The sequence below is a fragment of the Stegostoma tigrinum genome, unplaced genomic scaffold (genome assembly GCF_030684315.1).
Source record: "Stegostoma tigrinum isolate sSteTig4 unplaced genomic scaffold, sSteTig4.hap1 scaffold_159, whole genome shotgun sequence".
In the NCBI taxonomy this organism is placed as follows: Eukaryota; Metazoa; Chordata; class Chondrichthyes; order Orectolobiformes; family Stegostomatidae; genus Stegostoma; species Stegostoma tigrinum.
Genome location: NW_026728100.1, coordinates 221,171 through 235,432, shown reverse-complemented (window position 1 = coordinate 235,432; position 14,262 = coordinate 221,171). Strand labels below are relative to the sequence as shown.

Genomic DNA, 14,262 nt, shown 5'->3' with positions numbered 1-14,262 from the left:
AGGACGGGGGGTGGGGGGGGAAGGAGCAGGACGGGGGGTGGGGGGGGAAGGAGCAGGACGGGGGGTGGGGGGGGAAGGAGCAGGACGGGGGGTGGGGGGGGAAGGAGCAGGACGGGGGGTGGGGGGGGAAGGAGCAGGACGGGGGGTGGGGGGGAAGGAGCAGGACGGGGGGTGGGGGGGGAAGGAGCAGGACGGGGGGGTGGGGGGGGAAGGAGCAGGACGGGGGGGTGGGGGGGGAAGGAGCAGGACGGGGGGGTGGGGGGGGGAAGGAGCAGGACGGGGGGTGGGGGGGGGAAGGAGCAGGACGGGGGGTGGGGGGGGGAAGGAGCAGGACGGGGGGTGGGGGGGGAAGGAGCAGGACGGGGGGTGGGGGGGGAAGGAGCAGGACGGGGGGTGGGGGGGGGAAGGAGCAGGACGGGGGGTGGGGGGGGGGAAGGAGCAGGACGGGGGGTGGGGGGGGAAGGAGCAGGACGGGGGGTGGGGGGGGAAGGAGCAGGACGGGGGGTGGGGGGGGAAGGAGCAGGACGGGGGGTGGGGGGGGAAGGAGCAGGACGGGGGGTGGGGGGGGAAGGAGCAGGACGGGGGGTGGGGGGGGAAGGAGCAGGACGGGGGGTGGGGGGGAAGGAGCAGGACGGGGGGTGGGGGGGGAAGGAGCAGGACGGGGGGTGGGGGGGGGGAAGGAGCAGGACGGGGGGTGGGGGGGAAGGAGCAGGACGGGGGGTGGGGGGGGAAGGAGCAGGACGGGGGGTGGGGGGGGGAAGGAGCAGGACGGGGGGTGGGGGGGGAAGGAGCAGGACGGGGGGTGGGGGGGGAAGGAGCAGGACGGGGGGTGGGGGGGGAAGGAGCAGGACGGGGGGTGGGGGGGGAAGGAGCAGGACGGGGGGTGGGGGGGAAGGAGCAGGACCGGGGGCGGGGAAGGAGCAGGACCGGAGGCGGGGAAGGAGCAGGACCGGGGGCAAGGAGGAAGGGAGATGAACACAGCAGACAGGCTGACATCACCTCTACACCCAGAATATTCAGACCCTTCAGAAGAGTTTCTCCCTGCGACTCCTGAAACAGAGACTCGCAGCCATGCGCCGGCACCTCCACACACTGCAATCCAGCCCCAGCTCAGAGCCTCCCTCTCCCAGACCTGCACATGACCCCTGCTGTTTTTTATCCGCCGCAGGATCCACAGACTGAACACCCAGTTCCACTCAGCTTTACTGGACACCAAAAATCGTAAGTACAACCAACTCACGGGTCCCTGCCACCCACAAGAGGATTCCTGCGCCTCCAAAATCCCGAGTCTGTACCTGCCCCGCCGCCATTGACCATGAAGACACGGCCGGAGACCCCACCGATGACGTCACATCCACCTCCGCCGGCCGCACCACTTCCGGAACCGCTGCTGCACTCACCACCTCCACTTCCAGGTACAACACCTCACGCACCACCCTAACCGCAGCTGCTGCCGCCCACCCCGATCCTCCAAACGCCGACGGAACCCCGCCCACGGCCGACGACCTCATCGCTCCGCCCACAGCCAGCCACCCCAGAGGAGACAGCCACACCTGGCCCTGCCGCATGTTCACCGTCTCCCCAGACCTCCCACTGACTGAGGACGAACGGTCAGTCCTCAGGAAGGGGCTCACCTTTGTCCCCTACAACCACACATCAACCAATACCACTCACGACTGGACATAGAGCAGTTTTTCCACTGTCTTCGCCTCCATGCCTACTTCTTCAACCGGGAGCCGAACCCTCCCTCCACTGACCCCTTCACCCTCTTCCAACACAAGTCCTCCTCCTGGAGACCACCCCCAGGCCTCCTACGCTCCCTCAACCTCTCCTTCTCCAACTGCCGTCGAGACATGAGCCGCCTCAACCTCTCCACCCCTCTCACCCACTCCAACCTCTTCCCTGCAGAACGGGCAGCCCTCCGCTCCAACCCCAACCTCACCATCAAACCCCCAGACAAGGGTGGCGCAGTGGTAGTATGGCGCACTGACCTCGACATCGCCGAGGGCAGACGCCAACTCTCTGACACCACCTCCTACCGCCCCCTTGATCATGACCCCACACCCGAGCACCAGACCATCATCTCCAACACCGTTCATGACCTCATCACCTCAGGGGACCTCCCACCCACCGCCTCCAACCTCATTGTTCCCCAACCCCGCACGGCCCGTTTCTATCTCCTTCCCAACATCCACAAACCTGCCTGCCCTGGTCGACCCATCGTCTCAGCCTGTTCCTGCCCCACCGAACTCACCTCCACCTATCTGGACTCCATTTTCTCCCCTGTGGTCCAGGAACACCCTACCTACGTCCGTGACACCACCCACTCCCTCCCCCTCCTCCAGGACTTCCAATGTCCTGGCCCCCAACACCTCATCTTCACCATGGACGTCCAGTCCCTGTACACCTGCATTCCGCATGCAGATGGCCTCCAGGCCCTCCAATTCTTCCTGTCCCGCAGGCCCGACCAGTCCCCCTCCACCGACACCCTAATCCGCCTTGCCGAACTCGTCCTCACCCTCAACAACTTCTCTTTTGACTCCTCCCACTTCCTACAGACTAAGGGGGTGGCCATGGGCACCCGCATGGGCCCCAGCTACGCCTGCCTCTTTGTAGGTTACGTGGAACAGCCCCTCTTCCGCACCTACACAGGCCCCAAACCCCACCTCTTCCTCCGGTACATTGATGAGTGTATCGGCGCCGCCTCTTGCTCCCCAGAGGAGCTCAAACAGTTCATCCACTTCACCAACACCTTCCACCCCAACCTTCAGTTCACCTGGGCCATTTCCAGCACATCCCTGACCTTCCTGGACCTCTCAGTCTCCATCTCAGGCAACCAGCTTGTAACTGATGTCCATTTCAAGCCCACCGACTCCCACAGCTACCTAGAATACACCTCCTCCCACCCACCCTCCTGCAAAAATTCCATCCCATATTCACAATTCCTTCGCCTTCGCCGCATCTGCTCCCACGATAAGACATTCCACTCACACACATCCCAGATGTCCAAGTTCTTCAAGGACCGCAACTTTCCCCCACAGTGATCGAGAACTCCCTTGACCGCGTCTCCCGTATTTCCCGCAACACATCCCTCACACCCCGCCCCCGCCACAACCGCCCAAAGAGGATCCCCCTCGTTCTCACACACCACCCCACCAACCTCCGGATACAACGCATCATCCTCCGACACTTCTGCTATCTACAATCCGACCCCACCACCCAAGACATTTTTCCATCCCCACCCCTGTCTGCCTTCCGGAGAGACCACTCTCTCCGTGACTCCCTTGTTCGCTCCACACTGCCCTCCAACCCCACCACACCCGGCACCTTCCCCTGCAACCGCAGGAAATGCTACACTTGCCACCACACCTCCTCCCTCACCCCTATCCCAGGCCCCAACATGACATTCCACATTAAGCAGAGGTTCACCTGCACATCTGCCAATGTGGTATGCTGCATCCACTGTACCCGGTGTGGCTTCCTCTACATTGGGGAAACCAAGCGGAGGCTTGGGGACCGCTTTGCAGAACACCTCCGCTCAGTTCGCAACAAACAACTGCACCTCCCAGTCGCAAACCATTTCCACTGCCCCTCCCATTCTTTAGATGACATGTCCATCATGGGCCTCCTGCAGTGCCACAATGATGCCAGCCACCCAAAGGTTGCAGGAACAGCAACTCATATTCCTCCTGGGAACCCTGCAGCCTAATGGTATCAATGTGGACTTCACCATTTTCAAAATCTCCCCTTCCCCCACCGCATCCCAAAACCAGCCCAGTTCGTCCCCTCCCCCCACTGCACCGCACAACCAGCCCAGCTCTTCCCCTCCACCCACTGCATCCCAAAACCAGTCCAACCTGTCTCTGTCTCCCTAATCTGTTCTTCCTCTCACCCATCCCTTCCTCCCACCCCAAGCCGCACCCCCATCTACCTACTAACCTCATCCCACCTCCTTGACCTGTCCGTCTTCCCTGGATTGACCTTTCCCGTCCCTACCTCCCAACCTATACTCTCTCCACCTATCTTCTTTTCTCTCCATCTTCGGTCCGCCTCCCCCTCTCTCCCTATTTATTCCAGAACCCTCACCCCATCCCCGTCTCTGATGAAGGGTCTCGGCCCGAAACGTCAGCTTTTGTGCTCCTCAGATGCTGCTGGGCCTGCTGTGTTCATCCAGCCTCACATTTTATTATCTTGGATTCTCCAGCATCTGCAGTTCCCATCATCTCTGACATCAGCTTCCCTGCGTCTCTGATGCTGCTTGTCCTGCTGTGTTCATCCACATCAACACCTTGTTACCCCCCATTCTCCTTTGTTTGTGTTTTCTTGCTCTTCCTCCCTCCCTCTGATTCTCACCCCCTCTCTCACCTCTGCTGGCTCTAATTTCACTCCCTTGTCATGTTCCCTTATTTCCATCTTTCTGTCCCTTCTCTCTCTCTCTCCGCCCACAAACTCACTCTGGCTTTATTCACAGTGGGAGAGAGTACAAGAGGAAAGGAAACCAAAGCACGCAGCGCCTTCGGCTGAGAGAGAAATGAAGAAATGCCGGAGATTTTCCAAACCCTGACGCAGGGGTTGCCTCTCTCTCTCTCGACAGTCTCTGTGACTGCCCCATCAAACCCCACACCCATTCCCGTCCCATGGTGTCTCTCCACAAACCCACCTCCGGGTAGAAATGCAAACACAAGTTGCTGGAAATGCTCAGCATCTGTGAAGAAAAAGTCCCGAGGTAGCGTTTTGGGTGCGATGACCCTTTCCCTCAGAGCTCCGGCTAGAAATGCTCCAGGCTCTGAGACAGGGTCCCCTTGAGGTCGGAGAGCTGCGGCTCCATCTCGGCTGTTCGCTTGGCATCAGGAGCTCCCCTCAGCCCCTGGAAGGGGTATGATCACCCCCTAACCTTATACTGACAGTGGTTGTGTCCTTCCCTCATCCCCGGGAGCCCCTCCTGTCTTCTCACCTTGTCGCCGGGGTGCTATTCGACGACGGAGGGCTGTGCGATAAAGATCCTACTTCCCACAGCGGCAGGGGGAGGTGGCATCCCTTCGCTCCTAAAACACCCCCTCCCATCCAATCTTGTGGCGATGGCTGTTCGGCTGCAGAAAGTGGCGCTGCCCGTGACCCCAAACCTCCCTACAACACCCCTCTCCTAATCCGACCCTTTTGCAGTAGCTGTCGGCCACTCAGTCACTGGGCTGTACAATAGTGACTCTCCCCATGTCCACTCACTTCCAGGACGGCTATCCTCCAACCCCGACCCCATCCCATCCGCCTCCTTCCCTTTACCATGTGGTACGAGAGCTGCAGGCTGGAGCACGGGAAGCTACAGAAACCCGCGCAAGGCTGGATAATAGACACCCTCCCAATGTCCCCAGCCTTCCCCTCACCCGGGGAGGGGAATTCTCACCCCCAAAACATCCATTCCCAACACCTCACTTTGGGATCGGAGCGGCGCAGGATGTGAAACAGGGACCGTGCTCATGTCCCCAATCCTCCCTTCACCCCAAACCACCACCCCCAGCTTACCTTGCAGTAGGACATAGTTGTAGGCTGCTCAGCTACGGAAGGCGTCGCGGACCCGTGGCCGGATGCTCGGGGAGCGCGGGCTCGGTGCCAGGCAGCTGTGCCCAGGCGCCGGGTGAAGAGGCCTTCTCCCACCTTGGATCCCCGCTCCCGACGCAGGGCCGAGCCACTGAGCAGCGAGCGCTCCAGCAGCCCGGATGCCTGCTCCCAGCCCGGTGGTCACGCTGGAGGCCGCTGGAGAACATGAGGTTGTAGGGGTCCTGGAGCGTGGTGCGATGATCCCCGCTGCCGAACAGCTGGGTCCTCAGAACCCTCCTGGGAAAAGGGATCCAGACAGCGGACTCGTCGCCGAGGGAGAGCCAGGGAAAGGCGTGAGTAGGAACAGGAGAGGAAGGGGATTTACTGAGAGGGAGAAAGAGACAGACTCTGTGTGTGTGTTTGTGTGTGTGTGAGAGAGAGAGAGAGGATTAGAAATGCAGTCTGATTGCGGATGGGTTGGGTTTAAATCGAGATTTTTAAACTTCGTTCAAAAAAACTCACAATGCTCCCTGCTGAGCGGGTGGAGAGGCTCGGATAGAGAGGAAGAGAGACACAGGGGGGCGGGGGAGAGGGGACAGAGAGAGGTTCACAGGGAGAGACGGAGAGACAGGGGAGAGAGAACGGCAGAAGCACACACAGAGGGAGCCAGATACAAGACGAGAGATAGAGAGGGGCGCACACAGAGACCAAAGAGACAGAGTGAGAAAGGAGAGAGGAGAGAGACAGAAGTGCACAGCGAGGTGGCAGAGACAAGACGACAGAGAGAGACAGAGACATAGAGTGAGGCACACACAGAGAGTTGGAGAGACAGAGATTGTGTGTGTGGCGGGGGGTGAGTTTGGAGAAAATAGGAGAGAGAGAGACAGAGTCGTCGAGTTGTACAGCAGGGAAACAGACCCTTCAGTCCAACTCCTCCAGGCCGACCAGACACCGTAACTGACTAGTTCTGTTTGCCAGCCTGGAGCCCATATCCCTCCAGCCCCTTCCTATTCATGTGTCCCTGCAGGTGACTTCTCAATACTGTGAGTATAACAGCCTCTGTCACTCCTTTGGCAGTTCATGCCACACACAAACTACACTCGGGAGAACACGTTGGCGCCAAATCCCCCTCCCATCCTCTGAGAAAAGGAACCGGAAATGACATCACCAACCCAAGGAAACCGGAACACTTAAAGAGAAGGCGGGACCGAACTCCAGCGCTTCCCCGGATGCTCCCTGAAGATTTTACCCGGAATGGTGCCGAAACGTCTGCAAACTAACCTTCCAGCTCAGTGAGCAATCTTACATCCAGAACCTCAACCCTGAGCTACAAATCTTCTCAAAACTCGATAATGCTTTGCCACTTGATTAACAGGTGCATCCTTTTTTTAAAAAAAAATAAACTTTTTTTGCTGGATGTATGACTGACTGGCCAGTGTTTATTGTCCTTCCTTAACTGAGCCTTGGGAGCTCTGCAGACCAATGCTATCAACGTGGATTTCACAAGCTCCAAAATCTCCCCTCCCACCACTGCATCCCAAAACCAGCCCAGCTCGTCCCCTAATCTGTTCTTCCTCTGACCGATCCCCTCCTCCCAGCTCAAGCCAAACCCCCATTCCCTACCTACTAACCTCTTCCCGCCCCCTTGACCTGTCCGTCCTCCCCAGACTGACCTATCCCCTCCCTACCTCCACACCCACACTCACCTCTACTGGCTTCATGTCCGCCCCTTTTACTTAAGACCAGAAGACATCGGAGTGGAAGTAGGGCCATTCGGCCCATCAAGTCCACTCCACCATTTAAATCATGGCTCAGGGGCATTTCAACTCCACTTCCCTGAACTCTCCCCGTTGCCCTTGATTCCTCGTGAGATCAAGAATGAGTCGATCTCTGCCTCGAAGGCATCCAACGTCCTGGCCCCGACTGCACTCCGTGGCAATGATTTCCACAAGCCCGCCACTCTCTGGCTTTACAATTGTCATCTCATTTCCGTTTCAAATTTACCCCCTCTAATTTTTAGGCTGTGCCCACGGGTCCTAGTCTCCCGGCCTCACGGAAACAACTTCCTAGCGTCCACCCCTTCTGAGGCAGGCATTATGTTGTAAGTTTCTATTAGATCTCCCCTCAACCTTCTAAACTCTGATGAGTACAATCCCAGGATCCTTAGCCGTTCATCATATGTCAAACCTACCACTCCAGGGATCATCCGTGTGAATCTCCGCTGGACACGCTCCAGGGCTAGTATGTCCTTTCTGAGGTGTGGGGCTCAAAATTGGACATGGTATTCTAAATGGGGCCTAACTAGAGCTTTATAAAGCCTCAGAAGCACATCGCTGCTTTTATATTCCAACCCTCTTGCGATAAAGGACAACATTACATTCGCTTTCTTAATTACGGACTCTACCTGCAAGTTAACCTTTAGAGAATCCTGGACCAACACTTCTAGATTCCTTTGTACTTGAGCTTTACGAATTTTCTCACCATTCAGAAAATAGTCCATGCCCGTATTCTTTTTACCAAAGTGCAAAACCCCACATTGAATTTCATCAGCCATTTCCTGGACCACTCTCCTCAACTGTCTAACTCTTTCTGCCGCTTCTTCACCTCCTCAGTACTACCTGCCTGTCCACCTATCTTCGTATCATCGGAAAACTTCGCCAGAATGACCCCGGTCCCTTCATCCAGATCATCAATACGTAAGGTGTACAGCTGCGGCCCCGACACCGAAACCTGTGACACCAATCGTCACCGGTTGCCATGCCGAAAAACAGCCTTTTATCCCAACTCTCTGCCTTCTATCAGACAGCCAATCCTCAATCCAAGCCAGTAGCTCATCTCGAACACCATGGGCCCTCACCTTGCTCAGCAGCCTCCCGTGAGACACTTACGTAAGGCCTTTTGGAAGTCTAGATAGATAACATCCACTGGGTTTCCCTGGGCTAACATACTTGTTACCTCTTCAAAGAATTCTAACAGGTTTGGCAGGCACGACCTCCCCTTACTACATCCATGCTGACTTGTTCTAATCTGACCCTGCACTTCCAGGAATTTCAAAATCTCATCCTTGACAATGATTCAAGAATTTTATTAACTACCGAAGTCAGGTTAATCGGCCTGTAATTTTCCATCTTTTGCCTTGATTTTTTCTTAAACAAGGGGGTTACAACATCAATTTTCCAATCATCTGGGACTTACCCTGACTCCAGGGACTTTTGAAAGATCACATCCAAAGCCTCTGCTATTTCCTCAGCCACCTTCCTCAGAACTCTAGGATGTAGCCCTTCGGGGCCAGGAGATTTAGCAATTTTTAGACCTTTTAGCTTTTCTAGCACTTTCTCTTTTGTAATGCCGACCGTACTCAACTTTGCCCCCTGACTCTCCCTAAGTGTTGGCATACTACTCATGTCTTCCACTGTGAAGACTGACGCAAAGTACTTATTAAGTCCTTCAGCTACTTCCTTATCTCCCATCACCAGCCTTCCAGCATATATTTGGAGCGGCCCACTGTCTACTTTTGCCTCATGTTTGTTTCTTATGTATTGAAAGAAGCTTTCACTGTGATTTCTAATATGACTAGCTAGCCTACCTTCATATTTGATCCTCTCCTTCCTTATTGCTCGTCTGTCTCCTCTGCACCTATCTTCCCCTCTGTCCATCTTCAATCTGCCTTCCCCCTCTCCCTGTTTATTTCAGAACTGTCTCCTCCTCCCTCTTTTCTGATGAAGGGTCTCTGCCCGAAATGTCAGCTTTTGTGTTCCTGAGATGCTGCTTGGCCTGCTGTGTTCATCCAGCTCCACACTTTGTTATCTTGGATTCTCCAGCATCTGCAGTTCCCATTTTCTTTTTATTTTGGGGGCAGCTGCTGTCAATACCCACCCAAACAAAAGCTTCATTTGTCATTTTCAAAATTGGTAATAGCCCACAATCTGCTGAGTGAACAAAAAAAGTACCCATTTGCCTGTGACTCTCAGATGGATTTCTTTCCGATTTATTTATTCTTTAATGAGACATAGCTGTTGCTGATGGTCCAGCATGAACTGACTTCTTGAACAGCTTCATGTTGCTGTGCAGAGACCCACAATGCTGTTCCAAAAGAGATTACGAAGATAGACTCAGTAACAACCATTCATTTCCAAATAAGTTTGTGAGTAGCTTGGAGGTGATTTTTACTGGGGTTAGTGCTACCATGTCTGATGTCCTTGCCCTTGAAGATGAGTTTTCTAAGTCTGGAAAGGTGTGTGTCAGAATAGTGGGTAAAAAATGTGGCAGTGCATCTTGTCCAGGGACACATTATTGTCTCTTGGAGTTGGCTGTGGAGAGAATGGATACGGTGCCAATCAAGGGGCTGCTTTGGCCTAGACTCAAGATTGTTTTCAGTGTTGTTGGATCTGCACCGTCATGGACACACTTCTGACTTGAGAATTGGAGGAGGGCTGCAGGCTTCGGAGTGTCAGCAGTTTCTACATCAAATCGCAGAGTCGTCTTGCTTTGTCTCTGAGTCTGTGGCCCCGAGTGATATCTAAAACCAGGTCATCTCTCTTGTGAGCTTGTTATTCTAAACTGGACATTGCGCTTTCTTTACTCAGAGAGTAGTAAGGGAATGGAATGCTTTGCTTGCAACGGTAGTAGATTCGCCAACTTTGGGTACATTTAAGTCGTCATTGGATGAGCACATGGACGTACATGGAATAGTGTAGGTTAGATGGGCTTCAGATCGGCATGACAGGTCGGCACAACATCGAGGGCCGAACGGCCTGTACTGCGCTGTAATGCTCTCTGTTCTAATGGTCTCTTCATGAGAGAAAAGAGGTGATTGCATTTGAGCATGTGTGGAGGACATTCATCAGGATGTTCTGAGGGAGTGAAGCATTTTAACTCGATGGAGAGTCTGGATAAGTTTGAGATAACAGGAACTGTCAATGCTGGAGTCTGAGATAACACAGCGTGGAGCTGGAGGAACACTGCAGGCCAGGCAGCATCACTGTTTTATCTGGATAAGGTTGGCTTGTTTTCTTCCGAATAGGGAAGGTTGAAGAAGGTCCTGAAAAAATGGTCTGCATTCTGATGGGTCTCGGCGAGGGAAGCAGAACGACCATTCATGGGGTGGGAGGTTGGGGGGGGCGGGGGGACGGGGGGGGAAGAGATACATACATTTAAGCTAAAAGGCTCAGAAGGAATTTCAGGAAAGAAAAGACACCCAGAAGGTGCTGGGGGTTTGGAATTCATTGTCTGGGACTTTAGTTGAGGTGGTGGATAATCTTTTCACATTAAAGAAAAAGGGTTGGTACAGCACTTAAAATGAAATAACATTCAAGGCAACGGGCCTTTTGCTAAAACATGAGCCGAATGTGAACTTAGTGTGGCTTCAGTGGTTACAGACACAATGGAATGAAGTGCTTGTTCAATTCACACAGATGATCCCTGGAATGGTAGGCTTCACCTACGATGAATGGCTAAGGATCCTGGGATTGTACTCACTACAGTTCAGAAGGTTGAGGGGAGAACTAATAAAAACTTACAAGATAATGTATGGTTTAGAAGAGGTGGACGCTAGGAGGTTGTTTCCGTTAGCAGGAGAGACGAGGACCCGTGGGCACAGCCTTAAAATTCGAGGGGTTCAATTTAAAACTGAAATCAGACGACATTTCTTCAGGCAGAAAGTGGTGGGCTTGTGGAATTCATTGCCGCAGAGTGCAGTGCAGGCCGGGATGTTGGACGCCTTCAAGGCAGAGATTGACAAATTCTTGATCTCAAAAGGAATCAAGGGCTACGCGGAGAGTGCAGGGAAGTGGTGTAAAAATGCCCATCAGCCATGATTTAAATGGTGGAGTGGACTTGATGGGGCGAATGGCCTTACCTCCACTCCTATGTCTCACGGCCTTATGGTCTAATTCTGGAGAATTCTCTTATTCTATGATTCTGGAGCAGGGGACAGTGAGTGGACAGCACAGGACAGTTCACCTAACTTCTCCTTTACCAATCTTCTATCTGCCTCCCCACTTCTCCCTATTTTTTTCAGAATCCCCTTCTCCTCCACCATTTTTGAAGAAGGGTCTCGACCCGAAACGTCAGCTTTCTTGCTTCTCTGATGCTGCTCGGCCCGCTGTGTTCATCCAGTTCTACACCTTGTTCTCTCAGATTCTCCAGCATTGGCAAGTTCCTACTATCTCTTGAGGAAGCTTACTTGTTTTCGCACCCAAACTGTGGTGAGAATGTGGAACGCACCGACTGTGTGGGTGGTAGAGTCAGAAACCATGACGACATTTAACAAGTCTTTGATTGGGCATTTGCGATGCCAAGGCATACAAGGCTCTGGGTCGAGAGCTGGGAAATGTGATGAGAATAGTTCGGGACTTGCATCTTGTGAGGGCACATACAATTTGCTGAAGGGTCTGTTCCATTGCCATGGCACTCTATTATGCTGTCCCTCAATGATCCTACGACAAGTAAGTGAAGGTTTACAGAAACAGATAGTTTTCAAGGACAATGCCAAAAGGAAAAGTGATGCACAGGCAAAGTGCATGTAAGAATTTAACCAAGGATTAACACCATTGAAGAACTGGAATTTGTGCCAATGCACCAAACGTGCAGATGAAAATGCAGTGTCCAGTTTGATTGCAAACAGCAACAACCACCAGTTAGTAACATGATCAATGGAAATATCTGAATGCCTGCTGTTGTGATCTCAAGCATTTACCTGCGTCGAGTGAAATCCACCACCATAGTTCTGTTGCATCATTGGCCACCTCGCAATCGGTGTTGCATAGTCAATATCATTCCTTGACAACGCTTGAAGCAAGGCATAAGCAGTGGTTTCCACAGTCATCGCAGAAGCCTGTGCTGCTTCAATTGGATACGGCTTCTCGTCCTCCAACAATGGAGGCTTTCCAGGAACCAACATCAGAATCTGTCATTTGAGAAAGGGATTAGCTGAGAATAAAGTTTACATCATATAGATTTTTGTTTGCATTTCACCAACACAACAATGGTTTTGCTGGTCAAGATCCAGCATTGTCTCACCACTGATGTCTATAACATTCTCCATACTTTCCGCTCAGTGATGGGTCCTTTTGTTTGGGAAAAATAGGCACCTTCAAATGCAAATGGATCAAGGTGAGCTTTAGTTTCTCATCAGGCTACATGGCAGTCATTACAAGATGTTACGAACAAAAGGTGAAGGAGCAGATGAAACCATTCACCAGTCTGGATGATCTTCTTGCCCTCATCCTGAGGAGGCATCACAGATCTTAACTTAAATGCAATTCAAATTATTTCATGCAATGACAAGACTGAATGTTCCGGATACTGCAAATGCCATGGCACCTGGCAGCATCCCACAAACTGTCCTGGAACAATGTGCCCCAAGGTCGCCACACCAACAGTAAATGTTTTCCAGTACATTTTTAAACACTTGCAACACTCACATTTCAGAGAAAGATGACCTATCACGCAATCGGCAGACAAATTGTCCTGACCAATTATGACCTCAATGTATTCTCAATCATCAGCAAAGTAATGCAACATCTGGATGACAGTGCTGTCAAACAGCTGCACACTAAGGTTCAGTTTACTTTTCGTCATGCCACACTTCTCGTAACCTCGTTCAGGATTTACCACAAATATGATCAGAGATCCTGAGCTTGAAAAGGAAGGAAAGTGCAATCTGTCATTTCCACCCTGGCAACTTCTGATTGAATGTGGTGTTAAGCAGAGGAATAGAAAATTGAGTCAGTGGCATTCACTGGATACCTGCACTGGTTGAAGTCATGTCTTCATTTGAACCAAAGTGGAGACATGAACGTTCATTGAATATTGTCCAGGTGTCCAGCAGAATTCATGACTTTTCCAACAGTGAAGTCAACGATGAGAAAATACAGTGAGACTTGGACAACGATCAGGCTTGGCCTGATAAACGATAAGTAACATTTGCACCATACAAGTGCGAAGCAGCAATCAGCTCCAACAAGAGCGAATATGACCATATCACAAAATTCCATGGAAATGAGGTAAGAAAAATTCAGTGCTTGTCTTTGACTCTCACAGAATCCGTGAGCTTAAGAATTTAATTCTCCTGTACTGTCGCCCACTGAGGTGCTTGGCTATCCACTTAATCAAGGTTAACACTGATCTAAAACTAAACTGGAATGGTTATATAATCAGCAGCTGCCAGGTCCGTGGTACAAACCGCCCTGCTGTGGGACAGGGTCAGGCAAATCCAAGTGAGTGATCGTGGTTGGAGACTCATTCGTTGGGGGCATAGTTTCTGTAGCCACATTTGAGATACCAGGGCTGTGTGTTGCTTCTCTGGTACCAAGGTCAAGGACATCTCTGAGTGGTTGCAAGAAATTCTTAAGGGGGAGGGTGAGCAGCCAGAGGCCATTGTGCACATTGGTACCAATGACGTAGGTAGAAAGAGGGATGAGATCCTGTGGACTGTGTACAAGGAGTTAGCAAAGAGGCTGAAAGGCAGGACCTAGAGGGTAATAATTTATGGGTTGCCACGAGTGCCACATGTTAGTGAGTTAAGTCAGAGAAAGATAGGTGAGATGAATGCATTGGTTAAGGAGCTGGTACTGGGGGCAGGCTTTCAGGTTCATGGATAATTGCGACCGCTTCTTGGGCAAGGGGTGACCTGTGTAAGAGGGATGGGTTGCACCTAAACTGAACAGGAACAAATACCCTCACAGGGAGGTTTGCTAGTGCTACTTGGGAGGATTTAAAGACTGG

The 14,262-nt window shown here is 52.6% G+C and overlaps 1 protein-coding gene across 7 annotated transcripts in view; it reads right to left on the bottom strand.

Annotated features, from left to right (window-relative positions):
- LOC132207796 (complement C5-like) overlaps positions 1-12,442 on the bottom strand; it is a 186,707-nt gene extending 174,265 nt beyond the window's left edge. The window contains exon 1 of one of the 7 annotated variants that reach the window (XR_009443836.1): positions 12,233-12,425. Coding sequence is in view for 1 of the 7 variants with exons in the window: in XM_059643651.1 (XP_059499634.1) it covers positions 12,233-12,436 (204 nt within the window). In the remaining 6 variants the exon portion in view is untranslated. Of the gene's footprint in view, positions 1-1,240; positions 1,488-5,520; positions 6,373-12,232 lie in introns of those variants that run through there. The other 6 variants (XR_009443832.1, XR_009443833.1, XR_009443834.1 and 3 more) reach the window with 6 other exon arrangements.
- Between the last annotated feature and the right edge of the window lie 1,820 nt (positions 12,443-14,262).